The following is a 27,918-nucleotide window of genomic DNA, read 5'->3' as shown; positions in this document are numbered from 1 at the left end:
AATGCAGGAAAGGAGAGGCTTCACCAGGACGGTGACACAGGCCATTCCTCACTTCATTCCCCCTCACGAGAACGACCAACAACTACTGCAGAGCAAAGCACCACTGAGAGTCCTGGAACACAGGGTCCCCCTCAAGACCAGGACAGACCGCATGAAGGGGCAGAGCTCAAAAAAGAACAGAATAAAAATAGCCACAACTTCAGTAATCTGCTAGCAGTTACACAGTAAAAAAAATATGTGAACTGTAACAGTAATTACCTAAAATAGAAGGGGGGGAGAAGTAAAAGTGTAGAGTTTTGGAATTCTGTTGAAGTTGTGACCAGCTTAAAATAGCAGGCTATAATTTTAAGATATTTTATGTAAGCCACATGGTAACCACAAGGCAAAAATCTGTCGCAGTTCCACAAAGAACATGATAATGAAGTCAAAGAGTGTGGATACCAAAAAACCTCAAAACACCAAAACAGAAAGCAGGATAAGAAACCAGGATCAATGAATCTGCAAGTCAACCAGAAAACAATGAGCAAATTGGCGTGTTATTTAGGAATGGACGCTCAGCTGATAAAACTATACAGAACAGTATACATGTGGTTTCCCAAGTCAAAGTGAGAGTTTGTCCAGCTCTTCAGAGAAAGGGATGCCTGGCAAAAGAAATGTGGGTGGAGGGGAGGGCTTTGGGGTGCTGGTAATGTCCTGTCACTTAAATAACAGTCAACGAGGTTTTTGCCATTCCAATTATTCATTATTCTGTGCAAGTGTGTTTTAGGGAAATTTCTGTGTCTTTTATTACATAAAGCAAGAGGTTTTTAAAAGGAATTTTAAGAGTCCACACAGAGTTAATTTGCATAATCATAATAGAAAATATCACAAATTGTGTGAAAAATATTCCTATAAACTAGTATCATCAATAGTCATCACTGATTGTTATAACAAGTTTATTTGCTTTTAAAAGAGTACTTTCCACAGAAGCCATAGTGACTAAAATACTGTGTTTTAAAAAAAGGCAAGCCTCACCATCTCAAAGGTAGTATAAACTATGAAATAACTATTAACTAACTGGTTTTTGTCCTGAGATATAGTTAACATATACTAAAATGCACGGATTCCGGTATTGGGTTTGATGAATTTTGGCAACTGCACACACCTATGTAACCACCACCTAAAACCAAACATACTCACTTCTTCCTTTCTTTTACTACTTTGTTTCTTTTTAAAATGACAAGCCATATAGAAATGAGACCTCTGTCACATTCCTGAAATAATAATTCCTTTTTCCTTATAGTTTTCCAGTGCAAGCTAGTTGAGGAGGCTATGAGCAGCGCTTTCATTTTCTTTTGGGTCATATGATATACTGTCACCCTCTGACAACTATATAGTTATTTATCAGCTGCTATAAACAACTACATAAATCGAGAACTTAGTGAGGGGATAAAAATAAGAGGTTCCCAGGATCGAATGTTTTCAGTTCCTCTCAACTGAAGAATTCCAGCTGAAAATAAGAGAAGCAAAAACAAATGAAACCATGAGGTCTGGTGAACAGGCCAGTGTCCAGCAAGGCTTGAGCACTATTTTTTGAACACTATTGGGTTGAAAGCTCTTGGGGATCAGTGGCTTTTCTCCTCTGAGTCTAGGCATGTGTTAAATGGCCACAGAATTTGGATGGCCAAAAGCAGAGGGGAAAAAGGAAAAAAAAAGGGTGTATGGGGAAGAGTTTCTAACTTTCTACCTTCAACAGTATCTGCTGGAATTTTCCAAGATGAATTTCGAAAACACCAGAGCACAGCGAGCTGTGGTATAGCTGCCCCATGTCATGGGACATGACATCTCTCAATTCATTTCCAATTCTGAATGCAGCCAGCTATGTGGTTTGCTTATTCAGGTTCAAGAGATTCACAGCTGAATCTCCATTTAAATCTGGCAGGACTCAAAGTCACGAAAGGCAACTGGGCCAAGTCCACGTGCAATCCATCTGCTCGCACTGTTTACTTACAGTCACAGCATACAAATGTCTCATGTTTCTGATAACCCACAGAATGCTTCTGGGACGCTGTTACCATCCAAACTGAAATGTGATGTTCATTGTCACAGAACAGCAAAGAGAGCCAACGCAAACACAAACCACGCTCGCTGGACTGCACTGCATACGATGTCAAGAATGAGGAAAATGCTTCTGCATATACAGAATGCTTTAGAAATTCTTGTTTAAAACAATTAAACATTTCTGCAAGAAAGGGATTTTGGAGAAGACACATTTTTATTTTAACCTGAATATTTAATGTAATTTTGTTGTAAAACATAAATGTACAGAAAAGTCAGAAAACTTTTTGAAATGTGAGTACAATGTAAAGAATAATTTAATAATTGATCCAGAAAGACAGCTTGACGCACTCGAGGAGCCACCTCCATCCACTTCCTGAGCACGCCTCACACCCTCCTGGGTCATCATTTCCTAGTTCTTATGAGAAATATTTTTCTATCTTCTTTATAGTGTTGCTGACATTCTGAGACAATACAGGTGAGCGCGCGCGCGTGCGGCAACATGTTCTGCTCACTTATCACTGTCAGTACTTCCACGTCGTTACCCATAGTGGGGCTCATCCCCTCGCGTTGGTGAATATACACCGATAGGAATGCACCATAACTGATACATCCAGCAGTCGATGGATGGAGGCTGGGGCTATGTCCCGTGTGGGGTCACCACAAGTAACGCTGCCGTCAACACTTGTGTGCAAGTCTCCTGGTGCCTAGACGCCCTGGTTCCTCCAGGGTGTGGACCCACAACTCCAACATGATATGCTGTCTGTCTGCAGCTCCAGTCGGTGACAGGGCGCTGCTTTCTGAAGCGGAATTGCCAACTTAAGCGTATCCCAAGCAACATATGAGCTTTCCCACTGCTCTAGATATTGGCCAATACTGGCTGTTTTCAGTCTTTATTTTGTGCCATTCTGATTGGTGAAGCGCAGTATCACTGAGTTTTTCATTTGAATTTTCCTGATGATTAAAGAGACTATCTTTGCATTCATTTATTGGCTATCTAGTTTTCTCCTTTTGGAATGCCTGTTCTTGTGACCATTTTCCTACTGGGTTGTTTGTCTTTTTCTCATTCAGTTGTAGGAATTCCTTATATACTCTAGATACCACTTATTTGTGGATTAGAAATATAACTATTTTCTCCCATTCTGTTGTTTGCCTTCATATTCTTTTTCTGGTGTCTTTTGATGACTACAAGTTCCTATTTTTAATGCAAATTTATCAACACTTTCCTTTATGGTTTAGTGTCTTTTGTGTCCTTTTCCTGTCCAGGCAAAACCCCAAAGTCAAGAAGATATTTTTCAGGGGCCGGCCAAGTTGCACATTGGTTAAGAGTTGGCTTGGGACACCAGCTCTGAACAGCAGGGTCCCGGTTCGGATCCCACATGAGGGTCGGTGACGCTGCGCCCTCTATAGCTGAAATGGTGAACAACAGCTCAACCTGGAGCTGGGCTGCCATGAGGCAATGGTGTAGGCTGCAGCCCCTGCTGCAGTGGGTTGCAGTAAGCTACCGTGAGCTGCCGTCCAGTGGTTGGTGAGGGACTGCTTCACCTAGGAAGAGCGCAATGATCACAATACCAACATGGGCCAGTGAAGCGACGTCCTCCACAACTAGACTGAAGAACGAAAGGACAGCAACTTGTCTGTTCCCCTTCCCCAATTCTCCAACGCTGTTCCCCTCCCCCAATTCCCCAATAAAATCTTTAAAAACAAAACAAAACAAAAACGAAGATATTTTTCTATGTAAACTCCTAAAAGTTTGTTCTTTCTTTACATAAAGGTTCATCTGTTATTAAGTTTTTGTTAATGATGTAAGGTCATTTCATTTTCTAAAAATAAGGATATTCAATCATTATAGCATCATTCACAAAACAGACCACACCTCTCCCTAATGCCTGGCAGTGCCTTTTTCCATACATACGTATATAAATGAGGGCCTCACGTGTCATGCATCTACCATACACATTTGAACAGCACTATTTATTTATGAGTTCAGTTACGTTCCCTTCTTCTTTTTTTCCATCTTTGTATCTTCATTACTGCTGCTTTATAGTGAGTTTTGATGCCTGGTACAACAAACCCTCCCACACTACTTTTTTTTCAACAATATCTTGGCCATTATTGGTTCACTGAAATCCCAAATTGTAATTTTGTAATCTACATTCCAACTTCTACAAAATAAAAGTTTGTATTTCACAATATAAAGAATTTTAATTGGGCCTGCACTGAGTTTATTCACCGTTTGAGGAGAAAAGACATATTTACTGTGGTGAGTTTTCCAGTCCCTGAGCATGACAGACTTACTTCTATATACTTAATATTTTGATATTATAAACACGATTGATTTTTATATTCTATCCTTATGTCTAGTAGCCTTGTTAAACTTATTAGTTTTTGATGTCAGCCATCCTTTTTTTTTTGTAGATACAATTTGTCATAAGGAAATTCCTTTCTATTCCTGGTTACTACCATGAATTGATTTGATACTCTACTTACCAAATGTTTTTGTTGCATCTTTTGAAATGAACATGTTTTTTTCTCTTTTCTTCTGTTCATATAAGAAAGCTATGATTGATTTTCCAATGTTAAACCAATCTTGAATAGCCTGAATAAATCCAACGTTGTGAGGGTATATTATTCTTTTTCTACATGGTATGAATTGGTCTGCCAAAATTTTGTTTGGGAATTTTGAATCCAAGTTCATGAATGAGATTGGTGGTAATTTTATCTTCTCTAGTTTCACTATCATGTCTGCATGTGTGGGTTTCTTTTAAATTTCTCTGCTTGGGCTTCTTGAATCTGTGAGTTGATTCATAAGTTTTACAAAGTTCTAAATGATAATCACTTCCAAATACTGTTTCTGCCCTATTATCTCCACTCCTCTACTCCTGAATAATTATACATAAATTAGACCTTTTCACTTATATGCCTCTTACACGTTTTTCTGTATTTTCCATATCTTCTTTTCTCTCTGTTTCAGTCTGGATTCCTTCTTTTATTTTGCTAAATTTCTTTTATTTTTTATTTCAGGTATACAACATGACAATTCGACATCCGTGCACATTACATTTGTGCTCACCACCAAAACTCTAGTTTCCATCTGTCATGTGGTTGAGACCCTTTACCCATTCTGGCTTCTTTCTTATGACCTATCTTAGGGTACGTGAATTTTCAATTCAGCTGGTTCATTCTGCTGTTACCTCGTGCACTGTTTTCATAATTTTGGTTACTAAAATGTTCAGTTCTCAAATTTGTTTTCTTTCAAATGTGCTCTACCTTTATAAAAAAAAAACACAACAATTAATACTAATATCCCTGAACATAGTAGGCATGGTTCAGTAGTCCCTGGTGGTCTATTTCCATTGATTTTTATCCACGTTGTCTTGCCCCTGTATACACCTAATCCTCCTCCTCTGTCAGACACTGTATTTGAAAATAACTTTGTTGAAATACTCTGAGACTTAGGTTGGCATCCTCTTCCTCCAGAACACACCGTCCATGGCTTCTGTTAGGCACCTGGGAGTATCCGCAGTTCCCGATCATGTTTCCTCTTTGTTCAGAGGTTGGGATTTCCCAGCCCCCAGGTGACTGGAAGCTGAGCTGCAGCCGCACAGTGACGGAGTGCCTCCTGTCTGCCCGCTCTCCCAGTGCAGCCCCAAGACAGGAACCCAGGTCTCGGAGTATCACTATAGGGTCTTGACTCCAACATTCCCCCCCACCAGTTCACAGCAACGTCAAAAGCACTGCTTAGCTTGTCACCCACCTCTTTTGGGTCGCCTATTGTACCCTCGCCCAAAAGGCCATGCTCCCCCATCTTGGCCCCATAATTCTTTACTATTTTGTTAGAGTCCATTGCCATTTCTATTTTGTCTCGCTTATTAACGGTCATCAGTGGGAAGAGTGTTCTGAATGATCTACTCTGTCACCACTGTTAGGTCCATAACTATAGATGTTTTATCTTTTACGTCCTTAAAAGATCAAAAATACAGTTTTCTGATCTGTGACTGATATTTACAAGGCCTTGCTCTTCTAGTTTCTGCATGTTCTTACTCACTATGACTTATTTACCCTTGTGCTTATTTCCTGACCGTGGCTACAGTTCTTGTAAAATTATTTGACAGACGTTCCCGAGGCCTAGGGTAAAGGTGTCTTCTTCCAATGGGGACTTGCATTTCCTTCTCCCAAGTTCCTAGGGACATCACTAATCAATCAGGGACTGCTGACTGACTGACCTACTTTCAACTCAATTCAGCATTTGAAATCATACAGCTGACATGAATTTGGGCTGGAAATCTCGTCGAGGGCTGGACTGTGGTGGTCACTTCTGTACTGGGCCAAGGTGCGTTCTTTGCAGTTGGGAGGGTATGGTGAGATGGTTCAGGTTATATCAGGGAATCGGCTATGATGGCTTCTCTCTGTGGATGGCAAGTCTCCTATTAGACTTCAGACCTCAGGCAGCACCTGGGCTTTTCCTTGTGTCCCCTCAGTCATGAGGCCTGCCAATCATAACTCAGGTGCCAGCAAACGCTCTTACGGAATTCAGCCATAAGCGCAACTTCCACAAGCCTTGCTTTTTCCTTAACCAGGTAAATCCTTCAATTTCTTTCGGGTTTCTGATGCGTTTAAGAAAATTATTTTTTATTTTTTCCAGCATTTTAGATGTCTTTGTTGACAGAGTTGGTGCAAGCCCTAGCCCACCGTTCGTCTTACAAAAGTGGCTCAAGTTTACTAAAAAGAATAGCATATGCAACAAAGCTTACAGACTTTTTGTTTCTGAACAGAATCGCAGAAACCAAAAAGCCAGAAGGGACCTGAGACCCAAGGTAACCCAGGCCTCTTCAGTTTCCGGATCCCTTCTGTTACAAGAGAGTTTTTGTGCCTCACAAGTTTAACCCATGTGGCTCCACAGTCGTTCTCAGAGCTTCCTGAACATTATCCAAGGAAAACTGTGTCCAGCCCCAGAGAAAGCAGCCAATGTAGAGGTCTACACAGCTCGATGCTCAGCTCTCACCATCCCTCAGCGAGTGCCTGCCCATGGCCCACTGGTCCCAGCCTTGTCACTTCTAGGCTTTCTTCCAGTGCTTCAGGGGGCACTTGGCTTGAACTCCAGGCAGTTTTCCACACTAAAAGAAGTGGTAATTTACAATTCCTAGACTGAAATCCTAAATATCATCAGCTGAATTACACTTAAATGTCTGTGTAAGTCTACAAACAGAATTCCACATAAAGCAAGTCTGCCTTGGCTAAGTGAAAGGGATTCTGGTCGTGAAAGGAGCCGAAGGATCGTACTGCAGGTACGTTCCAACTCGGAGGAGGTCCTGCAGTGTGTACTCTGAGGGCACTTCACGGCAGGGTTCCTGACACAGGCCATTTAGACTAGGAACCAGACTGCATTCTTCTTCCCCAAATTACAAGGAATTGGTGGTATTCCAATAAATTGCCCCTTTGTGAATGAAATAACTTTACTGAGATTTCCATAATGAGTACCTTTCTTATACAGATCATTTCACTGTTTCCTCAAAAATTCAGTGATTGCTTCAATGTAAAACAATGCACACGGCGGTATTTTAGTTCAACGTAAAAGTCACCTTTATAGAAACACGAATAATCAGGATGAGCTAATTTTAAAACACTAAGAGGTTTTCCAGGGCATATCCCACCTCCAAACACCACCTGGCATGTGTCTGACAAGAACCAGTGTCTCAACTCTCTGACACTGAAAGGGACGAGCGAGGCACAAGTGCGGCCTGTCTGGCCCCTGCAGAGGACAGTTCTGTCTGGTGGCAAAAGGCAGCTGAGCCACCCTGTGAATAAAGCTGGCCATAATTCCAGCCTGAGGCACACATCTAGACTAGAGCAACGAGTCTCAAAGTCTGGTCCGTGCACCAGCAGCAGTGTCACTTGGGAACTGGATAGAAACACAAGTTCACGGGACCCACTCCAGACCACCGAATCCCAAGGTGGGGCCCAGCGACCTGTGTTTTAACAAGTCCTCTAGGCGGTCTGACCAGATTATAGTCGGGAGCCCCCTTTAGAGAAATTCTGGTTCATTTGCCCTGACACAAGAATGTGTGAGCATCGCTCTCACTCGCTCGCTCTCTCTCTCTCTCTCTCTCTCTCTTCACACACACACACACACACACACACACACACACANNNNACACACACACACTCACTCTCTCTCTCTCTCTCTCTCTCTCTCTCTCTCTCTCTCTCTCTCTCCTGAAAAATGAACGACCACTGTCAGGAGACCAGAAAAAAAAAATGTACTATTAACACAATGAAGTAACCACCATACACTATAGAAAATGAATGAAAAACAGCCACATTAATAAGCTAAAATAAAACTCAGAACCATAGTTTTGAACACTATAATTCACAACAGTCTATAATATGATATTTTATAAAGGTCAAAAAAAGCAAAATAAAAAACATATTATTTAACAAAACATTTCTGTGATAAAGCAATAAAGTTATTTAAAAAAAACAAAACTGGAATCCTGTTAATTCTGCCCAGTGTTTCCCTAAGAGGGAGCAGGCGGGTAGGTGAGGCAGAACCCACTGGGAACAGGCTACCTCTGAAGTAGGCGGTGAGTTCTCAGCTGTTCACGGTACTTACGTTTATCACTGCAGTCTTTTTTATGTATAAAATGTTAGATAACAAATTGTAAACCAAGAAAAACAAATGCAGCGAATACACAAATATGGCCATTACCTGGGATTACCTTCGAAACCACCTAAGAGCTACGAACTGTGCAAACTGTCATATCTTCTTCAGTTACAAAGAATTTTTAAAGATATGAGAAAATATTTATGATAAAATTCACCTGATAAAATGATGTAAAAAATGTACAGTGAAAGGATCAGAAGAAAATATAATAAAAAGTTGATAGTGGGTATTACAGGGAGTTTTATTTCTTCCCTGTACATTAAAAATTTCCCATAGAGAATAAGAAAGACTTTTAAAATTATTTTTTAAAGGATTTTGTTTTAAACTGTCATTGAAACATGTAATAACTGTAAGTCATTAAACTGCCAAATCTTCTGCTGGGAACAGGAAGGAAATTGGTGTTTTGTGAAAATCTGTGATTTGTGAGCTTTACAATTCAAGGCTTTATATTTTCTGCTGTAAAATTGTATATCCTTATTAGTATAATTGCATTCAAAATAATTTCATTTCGTTTGTGTGGAGAATACTATGACTGATAAAACCATTACCTAAAGAACATATTTTTGTTATTGAGGACTTCAATTAAAACGACTGAAAACAACTTCGATTTAATTAAGAACAAAAGAAAAAAGCACCCATCATCAGTGGGTGATTGGCTTTTGGAAACACAGAAGAAATGCATGTACTAAGAGTCTGCCTAAAGCCGGGTGTCCTGTCATAATGAGAACGAGACGCAAAGATGGAGGCCCGAGGCCGGAGAGGAGTTACGTACCTCTTTTTCCAATATCCTAGCGATCTCTCCTAGGGTCCGATCCAAAGCAGAAACCTTGCTGTTTGCCCACGGCCCACTGTCTTGTACTTGTAGTTGCTTTAGGAGATCTTTGGCTAATCGCTGAAGCCTTGAATACAAAATGAAATGAAAAGGAATGAATGAAAGGGAATGACATTAATGATTCAGACATAACATTTCATTTTCCTAAACATTTTGAAACAAAAGGTACTTGCATTCTTGTATCAAAAACTGACCCATAGAGCACCTGAAGCGAGAGAGAAAAACCTACTCCCAAGGCTAGTACTGTTTTCTATTCACAAACAACCAACTAAGGACAGTAGGATCCATCCACAGGATTAGTTAGTGCAGTGCAGCCATCAGTTACCCCGCGATGTTTAAGCCAGAACAGATGGGGAGGAGGGGAGAGTATGACGGCTGAAAACATGAGCATAAGAACCCGTGCAGATTTACCTATTTTGACTTTGAATCTTCAAGGTACGAGTGGTTGTTATAAGCATTTGTAAGTGACCTGCCAATATCCAAGTCCCCGTGTTTCAATTTGCCAGCAGTCTGGGACTGCCTGCCATGGCTCCTGTCCTTTACGTACACGTTACCTAGACTGGGATTCTAGCAAGGGGGCCGGACGGAACACGTCTCGGTAGTCTTCACTTCCTCAGCTCCTCTGTGGCAGTCCTCCTTTCCTGCCCACTTGCTCAAGCATCTCACCCACAAACACTCACAGACACTCTCCGGGATCCGTCCAGTGACCCCATGCACAGCCAGGCCCTGTTGTGTTAATTTCACTTTTATCTGGGATAGATCCCACAGGCCAGCACTGCAATCACTTCCTTATAAACGTGTCACAGTCCCTCTGTCACACGTGTTTTGTCCCTCTCCAAACCCGGCAGTGCTGTAACCACCAATGCTCGTTCAGCTCTCGCTGTCGGCGGGCAGCTCTGTCAGTGCCCTGCGTGCATTCCTATATTAGCCGGGTCTGCCTACATCTGCCCTTTCCATTTCTGACCCTGAGAAACAGCCATCCCACACACAAGACAGGGCCAGGATCTTACTGAACAGCCATGTCTGCTCACTTTCCCACTCTGCACAAAGACTGGCTTAGCACACCGTTCCCCAATCTCTTCACAACGCTCCCCCTTTCCGTTTTCCCTCTTGCTCTGAGAAGCTCTTATATTTCACAGAGAAACTGGAAGCTACTGGGAGAAGAAAATCCTCACTTTCGGCCACAGATCTTCAAGCCTATCTGCCCTTTGTCCATACTCCGCTTTGCTTCTCCTGCTACAGTCCAGGAGACGGGGCCCTCCCACGGAGGCTGCTCCCCCACAGGCCCTGTGTGCACTGAGGTCTTGGCAAAGGTTTCTCGCTCACATCTCCAGAAAGGCTTCTCCCCCACCTCTGTGTTACCCAGGCAATCTCCACTCATCCCTCAGTCCATAGCTCTGACGTGACTTTGTCTGATCTGACCAGGCCTTCAGATCACTGCTGCAAGTGTGTCCCACGCAGAGCTTGACAAGGAAACGTGCTGCAGTGATGGCCGTGCTTCCTGTACTGGCCAACAGGGTGGCTGCTAGCACTTGACCAAGAAAGTGAATTTTGGGCCTTACTTACTTTTAAGATTTTAAATTTAAACAGCCACCTGTGGCTAGCGGCTAGCACAGTGGACAGCGCAGAAGTGTAATATTAGCCTCATGGCAGAGGTTCCTTCCCACTGTTCGCCGATGTGCCATGTCTACACAAGTGCCCAGAGAAGGTATTTGATGATGAACTGTCTAAGGAGAAATTGCCTGCCCATACTCTCAGTAATATCATGTCCCTAGTTTCACAGGCTACAAAACACTCTCACGTACATGATCGTATCTAATCTCTGAAAAACACTGTCCGTTAGTATACCCGTTTGAAAACTAGAGAAACTAAGGTTCAGGCAAACTCGGTCACTATTCCAAGGTTCCACAGCTGGTAAAGGTGTCACTGGGACTACGAACCTCGGCGTTCGATCTTCAAATCTCATCCTTTCATCTCCATACCATAATAGTCCACTCAAAAAAGGAAATTTTGGGCTGGCCTAGTGGCATGTTGGTTAGGCGTTGGCTTGGGAAGCCAGCTCTGAGCAGTAGGGCCCCAGTTTGGATCCCACATGAGGGCCCGTGATGCTGCCCTCTACAGCTAAGATGGTGAACAACAGCTCCACCTGGAGCTGGGCTGCCAAGAGTCGCCAGCGACGGCGTAGGCTGCAGCAGGGCTGGCTGGGGCAGCTGGTGTGAGCTGCCAAGATACGCCGTGAGCGGCCATCCAATGGCCAGCGAGCGACTGCCTCGCCCGGGAAGAGTGCAATGATAATACCAACGTGGGCCAGTGAAGCGATGTCCTCCACAATTAGACTGAAGAACAAATGGACAGCAACTTATCTGTTCCCCTCCCCAATTCCCCAATACAATCTTTATTAAAAAAAAGGAAATTTTATTCACAAATGAATAATATCCTCAATTACAATTTCATCTATAAATGCATTTATGTAAGAATTTAGAATTTCTCTAAGCATACGCAGCTGAAAAAGCACACTGGTGAACTCCACCTTAACCCTGAGCCGTCTGCGTGAACTTACTCGGACATGCCGATCGATGCACACACACTGACGTCGGAACTACCCGCGCTGGTTTTCTGTCTCCCGCACAAACCACGTATGTTAAGCCCTGGGAGGGCTACTGAACTACTCTGACCTCCGTTTCTTCATCTTAAAAGCGGAGACAATGTGTATTTGTTCCTTTCAGAACCTTTGCAGATCACAGCTGATGAATGAAATGCAGCGAACAGCATTCACAAGACAGCCAGCAAATGACCGACTGTCAGTGCTACTTACTGACAGCACGTCTCAATCAACCGAAATGGAAAAGGCAGGTAGAAAAGGTAGAAACTGAGTCAGAGCAGCATACGTTGCTTCCCTGCTCACGAACACGGCTGCAGTCCCACCCGATGCGTCCCTGGCAGCGAGCCTCGCTGTGTGACAGATAAGCAGCCACTTGAGCTGTTGGCTGAAGGCAGCTTGCACCCCGTCAGTGCGTGTAACTGAATCGTGTCCCCAGCCCCAGCCCCAGAGGCACAGGGACCCAGCGGTGCCCTTCCCAAGAACACTCACATTCCACTGCAAACGAGGTGCTTTGGGAGGCACAAGGACCATTGTAACCCACAGAACACAAGAGGCTTGTATTTCACGCTGAGGTAAATCAAACCTGGGATTCAAGCGAACCTACCCTCCAAGGAAGAGCGCCAAAGCGAGGGGACGCCTAGGTAACATGAGTAAACCGCTGCGGCACTCCTGCCTCCACAGCAGGGCCGCAAGGAATACAGCCCCTCTCCAGACAAACAGCGCCAGGTTTCGGGCCATACTATAAATAACTATAGAATACCACAGGCCTGAAGCCCCGGACACCGTCTTTTCCCCACAGGGCAGGAACAGATGTTTAGAGGGTGCAGGTTTTAACACAGAAATTGTCATTTGGGTGACTTCCAGCACACAATTTTTCCATCGTGGAAAGAAAAAGTGGAGGCTTCACAACTCCCAGCCTCACATATGAGAGGTGTCTGCACACAGGTAAAAAAAACAAAAACAAAAAAACCACAGAAGAATGTTGTACGGCTAGAGGTTTTCTTCTCAAAACTGGAACAAACTGCAACAGCAACTCTTTCAATCTGTCACTGGCGAATGTGAAATTCAGTTTCTCTGTAAGGAACCCTAACTTTTATCACAGTGAAGTTTGGGGGAGTTTGTGAGGCTCACTAGGAAGATTTGGAAAAGTATAAGAACAGAGATGGACATGAAGACGTAAGTACATTAATTCTTTCACATCTTCTATTTGAAAGGCCCATGGTCCCCTTCTAGGTTTAAATGATATGCTTAAGCCTATATTTCTAAAGATAAGAGCTCGAGGAATCCCCAAGTAAGATGCAAGAAGTCACTGTATACACACTGCCTCCTCCACGGGACACCTCTCCTTTTTGCTTGCCAGTACCCCTTCTGGTGGAACAAGAGCCCGACTTTCCCTTTTAGGGAGCCCCTTGCCCTCACACTCACGTGGGTATACCGTACATGCTCAGTGCTTTCGGGGTGCTGCGTCCAGGCTGCACCCTCCGTGCGAAGTGCTAGGAAATGTGTGCATATTACTGTGTAAGTAAATATACGTAACCTATTAGATAGACACGTACACCTTTATTTACTTCTATTTCTATTTACATACACCAGAAAGTACGAGCTAAAACTGACCCCTGCACTTCCAGCTCATCGCTGCCCAGCTCCCCGCTCTCCCTGGGCGTATCTTCAACGCCCCTCTCAGTGAGCATCCTGCCGCCTGACGCCCCTCACATGCGCACGCACTACCCAGTCCCACAGGCAGCATGCCACCCCATCTCCGTGTGTGACAGCATCCCCGGCCTAGGCTCCCCTACCTTCTCTCCCTGCTGGGGCTTCAACACGCTTTGCCAGGCCCCCTCCTCACTCTGCTCTGACCCTCGCCCCAGGCCACCTCCAAACCCCGCATAAAGGCGGCTGCTTGGAACTCTCTCATCTAGTGACTTCAGGACGGAGCTTTTCTGGAAAGGAGAGGGATAACTGCATTGGCAATGGCCAACAGTTCCAGAGCAGTAATAAACACCAGTGATTATCGGATGGGTGTATTATTTCTGACAGGCAGAAATATTTCTATTTTAAGTTAAGTAACTGCTACGTGAAAATGCTGTAGCGTATCTGTCAACAACTATGCAATCATAAATATTCCTCTGTTTGGGGCATTTAAGTGTTTCTTGTCCTTTGTCATTATTAAAAAAGCCAGGTTTGTATATAAATATTTGGCCCGTCTCGCATTATTTCACCGAGCAGCATGGCGCCAGCAGAGGAGGTCCAGAGCCCGATTCATAGCCGGCCACGATGCAGCATGTGCACCACCAGCACATGGGGGTCTGACTCCCTGCACCTGTGGGCAGCACGGTGGGGACGGGCAGGTCCTTAGCTGCTGTGTCCTTGCAATCACACCCAGCAGTGCACTCTCCATCCTCATCTGTCAGAAGCGGCTGTCAGAGCAGCCCTGAGCGAGGTCTCCTCACTATAGGAACCAGTGGTCTTGCCAGAACCTCCTCTGTCGGAACTGGGCTCCTCTACCTCTGAGCAGCTGATGTTTCCGATGAGCTAACTCTCTCCTGCGGGCACCGTCACATGCACTGAGACGAATGCTTAACAGCATCCCTGGGCTGTTCGCACTTGATGGCAGCAGCACCATCTCTGAAGGTGTAGCCACCAAGATGCTGTCACACACCTCCCCCCAGAGCCAAACGTCCCCTGCCCAAATCGTCCCCAGATGCACACCCTGGAGTTGGGAGAAAAGAGCTCCAGGCATCAGATGCAAAGCCTGTGACCACAGGCATTGCAGGGCGGTTCAGATAATCTTCTGTTACGGGCAGGGATTGAAGAGATGGAGGACTGAAATGTAGGATAAATACTCACTTTGCTTTATAAGGTGAGTCAGAGCCAGGATTTTTTGTTTCCATTAAACTTTCATATTCCTTGGCCCTGGAGAGAAAAATGTTTAATCACTATTAGTCGTTTTGCTGCTAATTTTTGTTTACAAGCAGAAACCCTAGCTATATCTTTCCTCTTTCAGCATTAGGAACATTACTACATTAATTTTAATACTTTGATTTCTGAGACTGCTTCTTTAAAATACTATAAATGCTATCGAAAAAGACTGTAAAAATATGTATTTCTTCACAGGATAGAGAGCAGATTCAAAAACACTTGTAAGTTTGCAGGCCTGGTTTAGAACAGTGCTTATTTTGCAGAAATGCTAAAATCATGACAGTTAAACCTGAAACCCTGTAAGTTTTTACAAGGTAGTTGAGGTGGCTGAGTATCTGTGTACCTCCAGACGTACATAATGCAAACTTAAACAGAGGTCAAGAATAGTCATTTAACTTTAGAGATCATTTACGAGGCAGTAGAAATAATTTGACCAGACATTCAAAGATTTGTTTTGTTTTGTTTTTGGTATTTATACTGAATGAATACCAAATGTCTGGAAAAATCTGAGAGAACACTTCCTTGCCACTGTGTAACTAGGCTCCCGCTTGGCCAAACCTGTAGGTGACCAGCCATGACAGGTCACCCATCTAACACAGGTGTCACTACAGCAATCCATCAATGTAGACTTAACGTCTCAATTTCTCTTTGGGGGAGGAAAATGCTCATTTAAACTGTAATTGTTCACCCAAAGCAGTCCTAGTCTTAAAGAATCAGTCCAGTGATCTATGAAAGAATTAGCCACTACGTACACCAATCCAGATGGCAATGACAGGTGAAAAATTAAACCCCACTTCGTAAAAAACATGGAAGACAAAAATTGTAACAGGCCTAATAAGGAAAAAGCAAATTAGCACATGGGATGCTTGGACTGGAAGAATAAATTAGAATTAAACACAAAATCATGTATTATTGAAACCTACGCATGGTCATTGCTATCAGCCAAAATATGAAGGCACAGCAAAACGGGGAAATAACCCCATTTGTAGTTGCAAGTAATCGTGACTTCATAGGAAAGGTGGAAAAAGTAACCATTATGCAGGGTTGAATGTGTTCCGTGCATTGTGCCAGGAGCTACACAATAATTGTTTCATGTAGTCCTAAAAACTCAATGTGTTATTATGTCCATTTTACAAAGACGAAACTGACGCTAAGGAAGATGCCTGGTCTATCAACACATACATTTATCAAGGGCTTAACGTGGTGACACTGAAGGAGGTTAAGGGAGCTGCCTGCACGTGTGGGAAGAGTCATCCAGGAAGAGGCAGCCTGACAGGTAAAGGCCCTGAGGTTCTGAGAAGAGAAAAGGACACGATCCTACTTCCAATTTCAGAGGCTCCTTCTGGATGGAGTGTTTGGAACACAGTGCAAGGGCGAAGCGCCAAGACAAGGCGGCCAGAAGGAGGGCTCCTGCAACCATCCCGGGCAGAGAGGACGCAAGCTGGGTCTGCGGGCAGTGGAGTCAGTGAAATGCTGGCCCATTTGAAAGCAAAGCTAACGTTATCTGCAGTAGGACCGGATGTGAGGTGCGGGAGAAAGAGAAGGGGGTCGGGTGGGAGCGGAGAACAGAGCAGTGTGTTGTTCCGGACATACCAAGTTTGAGTAAAACTGAAGATATAAAATTGGTGAGGAGAGGACATTTAAAGCCACAGGACAGAAAGGAAAGAAAGCAGCCCACAGAACGGGCTTTATAGCATTCGGGTGCCAGGAGCCCAGCAGTTTCTTAGCATGAACTAGAAATGCGGCTGGTAATACCCTGAAGTATACTGTGGAACTATTTTTAGGAACTTGGCGGGACCTCAAAAAATACAATAAAAAAAGCCTCTTCTATTCTTTGCTCGAATGAGTACTCTGAAGTTTTCCCTGATTCTGTGAAATGAAATGGGCACTTTCTCTGATTACAATCTGAAATTGGAAACTATAGAAAGATAACCACCATTCACCATTATTCTAGACCCACATTTCTACAATCCCACGGGTCAAGCTTCTCCACCTTTCGAGACATTTGGGAACAAAGGTGTAAGGACACAGTGAGACACCCTTCTCTCCAATTATCTACGAAGGAGGAACTGCATCTGTGCGCTCCAACAAGCCTCATCAGTCATCAGGGGACACGCCCAGCTTGTGAGGTCACAATGTGCCACACAGCTGTCTGATCCTCAGATGTCCCTTCGAGGCTGATGATAAACTGCAGGTCTGACAACTCCCTTTCAATTTCAAGATATTTCTTGAACTTTTTCTTGTTGTGACAGGCAACCTAACTGATTAAACCTAGTCGTGGGATGTGACACTACAGCCAGCAGACTCCTATTTGTTGATTGCTATTGATTTTCCTTAATACTTCATTTAAAAATCAATACTTGGAAAGAAAAATAGGCTTGGTTTACCCGTACTTAAACATACTACTGTATGCTGGTGGAGGCCAAGCTTGGCAGGGCTTTTGCATCAAATTATAAGAAGAGCTCTTAACAGGTGAAGGCAAGGGCTTTAGATCGATATGTAGTTTTCGTTCTCAATCAAAGAAAGTGGCCATAAATTAGGCTCATCAGTGTTATTTTCAAGGCTTTCTCGAAGTAAACAACTTGAAACTTTTTTTTTTTGGAGGGGGTGGAGAGTCTTCTTGAATTTACATTAAAAAGGCTACATAACTGAGAGTGTTGCTTTTGTTTTGTTTTTAAGAATATTGATGGTACCTGGAGTTCATGCGGGCTTTTATCCTTTTGGCCTTTTTTTTATGCTTTTGCCGCTCTTCATCTTTCAAAGACTCTGGGGGAGCTGTATTTTCAACCACAACATCAACAATGTACTTCTTTAAGGAAAGATGCTCCTGCAAGATAAAGAAATGAAGTGATGATGATTAAAAGCGCAACACTGCTACAGACTACAATGAAGATAAAAGGTCACACAGACAACAGTCAATCTTGGTGAAATACCGGTTTCCACGACTGCTGTGGGTAACACTGAAAGCATTGTTTCACCTGAGCTTTTCACTGACTTGTCAAACCCTTGCTGCACAGGAGCGGTGCCACATGCTAACGCTACAGGGGCATACCCCTGTCCCTTGCAACCCCATAATGCAGTACAAGAGGTGAAATATAGACACGATCTGTTAATACCGAGCAGTAAATGCCAGTAAGGGTTGGAGTGCTACAGGAGGTCAGAAGCGGAAGAAAGATCACTGGCCACTGGGGGGTGAAAACGCAAGATTTCACAAAAGCAGCACCACGTCTGCTGTCCCATGAAGGGCAGATGGAATCAGAGCGCATGGACACTGGGTAGGCGTGTCTGGGCTGGGAAGGCGTAGGAAAAGGCCATCCCAGAACAAACGGGAGACCAGAAGGTGGGAGGTCAGTGCCAGCACCAGAGACTCGCTTTGGTGGAGCAGCCTGGCCCCACTCCCTCCTCATCCTCTCAGGTTTCACGGCCCATCATCACAGTCCTGCCTCCTATGCATGCACCTCCCTCACCCTCTTCTTCTTTCGGACTGGCATGGCAAAATCCCAACCTAAATCTCACTCTCTCCCTACTCTGTGCCCGTACCTGAGCAGTTAAGGTGGCTGTAATCTCAAACCATGCTGACCACGTGCAGTTGAAATCTGACATTACACCCCAAGTGGGCTCTAGTACTACCAGGCAATCAAGCAATCTGTAGAGTAGTTTATCTACACTCTCCTTCCTAGAAATTACTTTAGATCCTTTCTCTCCAATTTCCAACACCCTCAGTTAGCCCTGCGGATCACATCCTCCTCCCTGACACTTTCCACGAGGCCTTCGGACGTCCCGCTGTCCCCTAACTCACCGGCTGCACCTTCTACGTCTTCTTTGCTGGATCCTCTTCCTCTTGACTGGCAAATATGGGAGCGCCCCAGAACTATCCTCAGGTCTTCCCTCCTCTCTATCCAAACGCACTCACCAAGAGCAGTGAATTGAAATATTACTGAAACACAGGCCATTCTCCAATTTTTACCCATAGTCCTGTCCTCTCCCCTGAATTCCACTCCACTATCAAGCTGTCTCCTGAAAACCTCCACTTAGGTAGAGTATGTCCATCGTAAGCATTTCAAAAATAACAGCCCACAACAAAACTCTTGTGCTCCCCATATACATAAAACTGCGCTTCCCATCGAGTCCTTCACTTCGGTAAATGGTATCAACATTGGCGCAATTGCGCATATCTAGTACCAGCAAATCTTATCAGCCCTACTTTCAAACACATCCCCACATTCGTCCCAAAGCCAATCATTTCTCCCACTCCCATCACATAGTCTAAGGCCTCATCAGCTCTCATCTGGACGACTCAACAGCCTCTCACCTGGTGTTCCAACATCTCATGTGACCCCCAAGTCTTTTCTTTACAAAAGCAGAGTGATTTGGTTTTTTTTTAAGCATAAATCACCTCAAATCACTCCTCTAATCCAAGTCTCACCTTCGTATCACCCCCAGGGTAAAATTCGAAATCCTTGCGATAGCCTCCTAAGCCCTCCACCACTGACCTCTCCTCATAATGCTCTCTGCTTTGTCCACTCTGCTCCATCCACAGGGCAGTGACGTCCTTCTCATCCATCAGGAACCTTCCCGCCTCAGGACTCTGCCTACTGTTCCCTTAGCCAAAAGCCTTCTCCTCCCAGATACCTGCACGGTCTCAGTTCCATGAACACCCAGTCTTAAGTAACAGCCTCTATTATTTGCCATCTCCCCATTGCGTGCATTTTTCTTCATAGATCTTGCCTAACATTGTTACCTAACATCAAATATCTCTTTGCAATTTCCTGCAAGAGAATGTAAGTTTTATGAGGGCAACGACTTTGTCTGTTTTGGTCACTGATGTTTCTGGGTCTGGTACTGTGCCTGGCTTATGGCAGCCACTCAATAAGTATGTGTTAAATGAATGAAAGATAAGAAGACGATGTAATTAGAGCGAATACTGGTATTCGTGGTCATATGAGGAAGGGGGTCAACAGATGCAAGCTTCCCGTTATGAGGTAAGTAAGGCCTGGGGACGGAATCATAGCATGGTGACTGTACTATCTACTGAAAGTTGCTAAGATTGTAGATCTTACAAGTTCTTTCTTTCCACAAGAAAAAAACTTGTAACATGTGTGGTGACAGATGATAACTGAATTTACTGTGCTGACCATTTTGCAATATATACACATATCCAACATTATGCTGGACACCTAAAACTAATACAATTTTATATGTCATTACAGAACAGTAAAACAAGACAAAAAGTCATATTTGTGAGGGCTTATTATGCAACACACTTTGAGCTAAGGACTTTACATATAATCACTCATTTAGTCCTTTGAACTACACTTAGAAGGTATTTTTATTATTCCCATGTGAACCATGAGTACACAGTTGGTCATATGTGAACTCACCATCTACATTACCATTCGCTGAATTCTTCCTATGTGATCAGAAAAGGGCTAAATAAACCGCACACAGCATTTCCTACAATCTTCACAACCCCACAGAACAGATGGTAATGCTTACATTGTACAAACGCTTAGCAATGGCACAGAGAGGTTTGGTATTATGCCCCCGGTCACAAACCACAACTTCCACAAAACCAAGCTTTTTCCCTTCTCCACACTCACTCCCCCGAGCACTGCTCACATAGGCCGCACCTCGGATGTGTACTTCCCATCACTGAACTAAGGAAAAGAAACATTCTGAATGACACCTTTAACTGTGAAACGTCCAGTTATACTATTTATGATAAGTTACTGATGTATCTAATACACAAAAGCAGACACTACAGAAACACCTGGACTCTATCCAGAACTCTAAGCAACATATCTTTGTTAAAGACAGTACTTCACACCCACACACACACCCACACACGCACTCACATTAATATTAGCTGTTTGAAAACTCTCAAAACTAAAAACATATGATCATATATTTATATTTTGTTTGACTAACCGTAACTTTTTTCTTAATACAAAATCAATACATGTTACTTATAAAAATAGAAATAAAATTAATTAAAATCTCTTAGCATTCTAACACCACAAATAATTGAGTATTTCCTTCTCGACATTTTCCTTTGCATATATACTTTTATAAAAATAGGATATACTATTTATAATGATATAATCTGCTGGTTTTCATTTAATATTGCAAATATAGTTATACAATTAAATAATATATAACATAATCTAGTGGCTGTAAGCTTTCCATTTCATGAATATACCCAACTTTACTTAAACGCTTTACTTAGATATTTGGGTAACTATTTTTCAATTTTTAATTTAATAAATACCAGTGCAGCAAGTTAAATTTTTAAACACACTGTCCATTAATTCCCTTATGAACAAATGACAGAACTGAAATTCCATGGGTTGTAGATTACACATATTTTTAAGGTTTCCATGACTATTCCCAAACTGAGCAACCAAAATGGGAATTAAATTACGTACCCACAAGTAATCTGGCACTACCTAGTGTTTCTGTTATGTTTGTAAATCTGTCAATTTGTTAGCTGAAAACCTGGTATTAGTATGCTTTCCCATTTGTTTGTATTTTATCTTCTGTGACTTAAAATGTGTTTCTTGTCCAGTTTTCTATAAACATATTTCAAGTTTTTATATATTTGCTTCTAGTGGTTTGCATTATGTTTTTACTTTTTGTCAGAAAGAGATCGTGTTTTGGTGATAAAGGAAACACTGTTGGATGTGACGCAGAATAATTAAGAGTTGTTTTTCCATTAAAAGTGAATATTTTATACAGGAAGGTTTTGAGATGGTTTCTGAAGATGGAAAGAGTATACAAAGTGACACTGAGCAGTGGCTGATAAAATTATGGTTCACTTCTACGAGGAAGTGTTAGCCATTAAAATGCTTATAACGAGGATTTTGAGGCAATGAAGGCAGTGGTAGCGAAGTTTTAGATTCTCTCTAATCATCACATAAAACCTAAAGGGAAATTAGATAGCGAATGTAAAATGCACAGAAAATACTTATCATACAACAAGGTGACGGGGTATCCCCATAGCCCCTCGATAGAAATAGATGAGGACAAACTACCAACAGGTCAGTGAATTTTCAGTGTCTTAGAAGGCAGCAATCAGAGGAAACAACAGAATGGATAATGAACTTGAGAATGGCACCCAAAACTCAGGGGGCTTTGCCCAGCCCAGCGACAGGTGAGGGAAAGGTGCCAGAGCTCAGGAAGTCGGGGAAAGGCCAGCCCCTGTGAACTCTTGAAACTGAGCCACGGGAGAAACTGCTGGAGAAGGAATTTAATTGAGCCAATGAGGTATACTGGAGACCAAGGGAAAGAAAGGCCCAGATAAAAGTGGACCAGGGAATCAGAACCAGGACATTTCAGAAAGCGAGTCATTATATTTTTCATAAAACAGAAGGAGCTCTGTGAAGTTGGAATAGCTGCCCTGAATCACAACTCACTCTAACAGTCTTACAAGACTAACTCCACATAAAAATAATCAACAGAAAAGTATCAAGATCAAATGTTAAAATTATTAAAAGAAAAAGAAAATTGGAATAGCAACACTACAAACAATAAAAACATACCTCAAAAACATGCACAGAATAGAGAAAAATGTAACCTTCTATTTCAAGATGTTACAACAAATAGAGAAAATGGTATAAGGCATGAGAAAACAACACAAATCACCATCTTAAAAACTCAGAATTTAGGTCATAAAACTCAAAGTTTGCAAAAAACAAAATTATATAAGAACTAAAGATAAAATAGAAGACTCACAAGTAATGCCTCAGACAAATAAAAGATGAATAAGAGAAAAAACTGTAAACCAAAAGAAAAACGGTTTCAGTCAGTGAAAATACTGAAAGACAGGCAAGGATGCAAAATACAGATATTAGGAGTCCCTGAAAAAGAAAACCAAAGCAAGGGAAAAGATAAAATATTACAAACTATAATTCAAGAAAACTTTTCTGAAAAGAATATAATTAAATATTGAAAGAGTACACCATGTATCTGAAAATACTGACCCAGAGTGGCTAATATCAAGACATATCCTATTATAATTTCTGGGCTTTAAAGAAAAAGGAAAAATACTCTGAGCACGTAGCAGAAAAACAAGTGAGTTACATGGGAAAAAATTACATCATCATAGGCCTTTTGACAGCAACATTTTATGAAGTAATATATTTAGTATTTCCTAAGGAAGAAATGTGAGCAAAGGATTTTATATCTGGTAAAACCAACTTTCAAGTATAAAAGGCATAAACTATATCTACATAGAAAATCTCAGAGAACATTATTCTTATAAGAACTTCCTGAGGAATCTAGTAAAGAGCCAGCCTCAGAAAATCAAAATGACCAAAGAGACGCAGACACAGGGACAAGTGGTGAACATTACACCTAACCCAACAGAAGACTAAACTACTAGTGAAAAGCTAAACAATACACACTCGTGTATGATATATAAGGACCGCATCTCAGACTTTTCATCACATTACTATTTGAAATGAGAAGAGCGGGAAAAACATGAGAACATTTTAAGCGGCTCTCAGGAATTCCATGGGTGGTGGGCCTATTAGTAATAGTACCCTAAAGCTGCTGTGTGCGCATGTGCGGTGAAGGAAAGGAAGCCATGGGCGTGAATTAGAGCTGCCTCATTCCCTGTGCCCTGGACACCCTGGACGCTCGGTGGGAAGAAAAGGCAGATGCGCAATACCGAGGACATTAAGCAAAGCCCAGCGGCTTGAATGTGCACCGTGCGAGTTTATGAACCCAGCATCTTTACATAAGTGAGAAATAACAAATATATGCACACATGTATATACAGATGAGTGTATATTTATACCCACTCACACGTATATCACATTTTATTTCTTTTTCTCCCCACTCTGTTCACAATGACAAACCCAGTAGCAGTGAGCATCCCTGATTATGTGCCTGAAATACCATTTCTCAGTAAAAGTAGCCAGGCTCTTTCTTAGCAAAATAGCTGATCACAAGCCTCAACATCTGGCCATACCGAGTATCCAGGTGACTGTCAAATTCAGTTAGGCTCATGTCAAAAGAACTTGAGGGCAAACTTGGAGAGGCTCTCACTGGCCAAAAGATAGTATAACTTGAGGTCCAAAAAGGAAAACTTCAAATGACGGAACCCCATCAAAATTGTTTGAATCCGTAAGTTTATAATTACATACATGTTTTTACAGGTAATTGGAGAGCTTTGGAGGATAACAGGAAACCAATTCATTATCTCGAAAACTGGTAAATAATCAAAATTTTATCCTGCCACTCAATAACCAAATAGTAGATGAGGGAAAGCATTTGTTTACAAACGTATTCAAAACAATAAATGAAAATGAAATGTAGATATGGACTGTCCCCATATCCAGGAACTAATGAATCTAGGTGTCCCTTAACCAAATAGCTCAGACGTCAACACCACAAAAAGAAAGACAATGAGACATTATGTTCATCCTGATGGAAGAACTCAACCCCAAAGGGGCTGAGCCTTGGCTTCATCAAGCCCCTGGGGCCACCTGACAGTGGGCAGGTGATAGAGGGGATACAGAAACACCTTGCAGTGCAGCAGACTGCAGAGTAACAGCTTTAGCAAGTCACCCAGCTCCTCTGCTATGGCCTGAGCTTCCAGACACTCCCCCCCACTCCAGTTAGAGGGGCCATGTGACAGAACTCCCAGTTAGTGGGATAGGAAGGCATGCCTCTGTCTGAAGGCCCATTCACCCTTGTCCCCTCTGCAACCTGGAGCACAAAGGAGGCTGTGACCCAGCTCTGATCCTGAGGGAGGACAGACATGGGTCTCCGAAAAAACACATGGCATAAAACCACCCAGACAATGTGGGCTGCTTCCTCAGGACTGTGCTGTAAGAGAGAAACTTCTATGTTCTTCAAATCATGGTACTGTTGTTGCCTTTATTACAGAAGATTAATCTTTTCCCTAACTAATGCAATTATACAAATTTATACGTGTGTGTGTGTGTGTATAAAATGACACCTATCTCTGCATAGTTATGTGTATACATGTGTGTAAACAAAGTGACTGCAATAAGGCAAAAACCTAAAAACTTTGACTAGATGAGTGTGACAGGTTTTTAAGTTTCTCTTTCATAATAAGCATGTATAATTAGCAGAAAGAAAGTCTTTTTAAAAATAGCTATCATGAAATGCTATCTGGGGGGAGTGGATAAAGCATCACCAAGGCTGGACTCCCCATGAGTTCATATTGTGAGGGCTCCGTCACTCTCTTCTGCCTGGTATTACGTATGCTTTAGATTTTTCATAATAACCAGTTTAGAAAAGTCATCTTGTAAAAACAGTAATTTGTGCACATGGTTCCTAAAAATTCTGTTTGGCGTCCCAAGCAAACTAAATGAAATCATAATATTCATCTCTCTCAAGCATCTAAGACTAAACCTGAACACGTCTGTGCTCTATTCGAGTTCTGAAACTGTATAAAGAGGAGACAATCTCCTGCAGATAAGTGGGTACACATTAAGGAGGTGCTCTACTGACGGAGGGAGTGATAGATCACTGCTGATCCTATCAGCTTCCTTACCAGGTCTTCTTAGGTCGGAGGCTAGGGGACAGGGCACAGGTGTACTGGCAAAGACAGAATGGTGAGTTGCCTAGGGCTGGAAACAGTGCTGACCAAACACAGCCAGGCTCTGCTGCATGGAGCCGGCGAGAGGTGCAGTCCCAATGCATCTCACTTAATCCAACAGTCCAATCTTCTGCGACAGGAAGCACCTGTCCATCAGCTAGTGGATTCTGAAATGAATCCCGCTGCTCCAGGTCCGGCATCCCACACACCTGGGCAATCCTTGGGCACCATGCACAGGCAGGCAGCACACCCTCTCACGCAACTACCCTCAGCAGCAGTCCAGGCTGTCTCATTTGGGCCCTTAGTTATTTTTCCTCCCTACTCCTTGCTCTAGATTCCTGCTCTGATTTGAGCCCTGCCCTGAACCCGATTCAAAATATGAATCTGTCAGGATCAAAGATCATCCCATAGGCCCCTGGACTGACTCCCTCCCTCCCTTCCTTCCTTATTAGTATCACTGACAAACCACACACCTACCCTCCCAGAACCCTGCTCAATGCAGGTGCTACCCTCCCACTAACAAGACAGAAATGAGTCTTAGTCAGCCAATCTATTTGAAACTCATAATTCTAAGTAAGTGTTAATAGGAGACAGTTTTTCCCTTAGGCACAGAAAAGCAGACTGACGCAATAGAGAGAGCAGTGAACTGGGAGTCGAAGGATCTGCACTGGGATACATCCTGCAGCTCAGGACAGGGTGGTTCTCTGGGCCTCAGTGTTCTCACTGGCAACATAAAGGGATTAGACAGTAAATTGTAAAGCTCCCCCTTTTCTAACATTCTAAGGAGCTCAAAAGCTAATTAAGGATGTCTAATTCCATACACACAGACACACAAAATGTAAGTTTAATTTCTAAATGGCAATTATGACTTCTTATTTACCGCCACAATATGAAATACTAATAAATGTATATAAGGAAACTATTACTATACAGACATGAGCTCATCAAAATTATACTCTTCTGATTTTTTTGATTACCTTTTATGGCATACTCGACCAAAGCTCTGGGCCTTCTAACATAATGTACAACGTTAAATACTGAGGTTTGTGATCCTGATATTCTATCAGACTCCTAAAGGTTCTCATAATTCCTTATTTTAAAAAGAGGCATGAAAAAATTAAGCTATAGATAGGTTCATGATCTTTGAGAAAGAACATAAAAGTGTGAATAATAGAGGATATATTGGAAAATATAAATGACACAATATAGGATTTTATTAAACTTCCATTTTTTAGAGCTCTCTCCAGTGTTACCTAAGAATAAACACATTTCATAAAATGTGATACAATGAAGGGAATAATCTGTTTCCCATTATTTAAAAATATTATAATGCAGAACTGAGAAATTTTAAGGATGTTATTCTTCCTAGGTCAAAAGGGTTTAAATGTCTCTTTAAAGTGAAAAAAAAGGACAAAAATTTCATTAAAACAATAACGAATGTATTTTTATTTGAAAATCAAAAGGTGTTTTTTATAGAAATCCAATGTCATGCTCAAGAGGTTATGTCTCTGGAGCCAGAAGTTTACTTTCACCAGCACAGTGGATGCCAAGTGACCAATGACCAATCTAAACAGATGAGAAAATAATGCCAGGGTGTTCGCATTTTGTGTGGCAAAACTCTTTACCCTCAACATCTTCTACTTTCTCAACTTTAGAATCTAAAATCCAATGACATTAGTCCTTTCCAGAATCACACATTTTTGCTTAAATTCTTAAAAATATGATGGGCACGTCATCTTTGAAGCCTGCCTGGCACAACGACAAGAGACATAGGAGGCACTTTATATCTCCTCACTGCCTTTTACAAAAACGGGGGAGGGCGGCGGCCTGGAGGGTGGAAACTTGTCTTCCTTGACTGTCTGGGTGATGATGAGGGTAAGAAGGGAGGTGGAGAAAGAAGTAGGAGAGTACAGAAATGGTGTCTGTGAAGGTATGAAGAAGGAAAATTAGGAGCAAAGGAGAAGCAGTGGGAAAAAGGGAAGAATAAAGGAATGCTCAGCTAAAAAAAAGCATGGCGCTTCAGACAGCACTTTACCACATACTCCGATACCAGCTTTGCAGATACTGTATGCTAAAATAAATTATAATTTAGCTCACTAACATTGAATTCAATACTATGTGCCGAGCTTATGATAACGACTTTAATTAAAGAGGTACGAGTGTCTGGAAGTCAGAGTTTTATTCAGAATGAGATCAAAAGAATCCATAGTAAACTGCTCTTTTGCTTGTTATCTTGCCTCCATAAAACTTGTCCTCCAGAAAGAGTTAAGAGGAAAGCTGCTTTGTAATTACTA

At 42.4% G+C, this 27,918-nt stretch overlaps 1 protein-coding gene across 1 annotated transcript in view; it reads right to left on the bottom strand.

Moving 5' to 3' along the window:
* The window catches only part of SCAPER (S-phase cyclin A associated protein in the ER), a 233,864-nt gene that overhangs the window by 105,829 nt on the left and 100,117 nt on the right, over positions 1 to 27,918 (bottom strand). The window contains exons 21-23 of the mRNA XM_019640002.1: positions 17,748 to 17,881; positions 14,983 to 15,048; positions 9,474 to 9,600 (exon numbers count right to left, since the gene is read on the bottom strand). Coding sequence (XP_019495547.1) covers positions 9,474 to 9,600; positions 14,983 to 15,048; positions 17,748 to 17,881 — 327 coding nt within the window. The remainder of the gene's footprint in view (positions 1 to 9,473; positions 9,601 to 14,982; positions 15,049 to 17,747; positions 17,882 to 27,918) is intronic.

This window comes from Hipposideros armiger, unplaced genomic scaffold, assembly GCF_001890085.2.
Source record: "Hipposideros armiger isolate ML-2016 unplaced genomic scaffold, ASM189008v1 scaffold_48, whole genome shotgun sequence".
NCBI lineage: Eukaryota > Metazoa > Chordata > Mammalia > Chiroptera > Hipposideridae > Hipposideros > Hipposideros armiger.
This window is presented reverse-complemented; position numbering and strand designations above follow the sequence as displayed.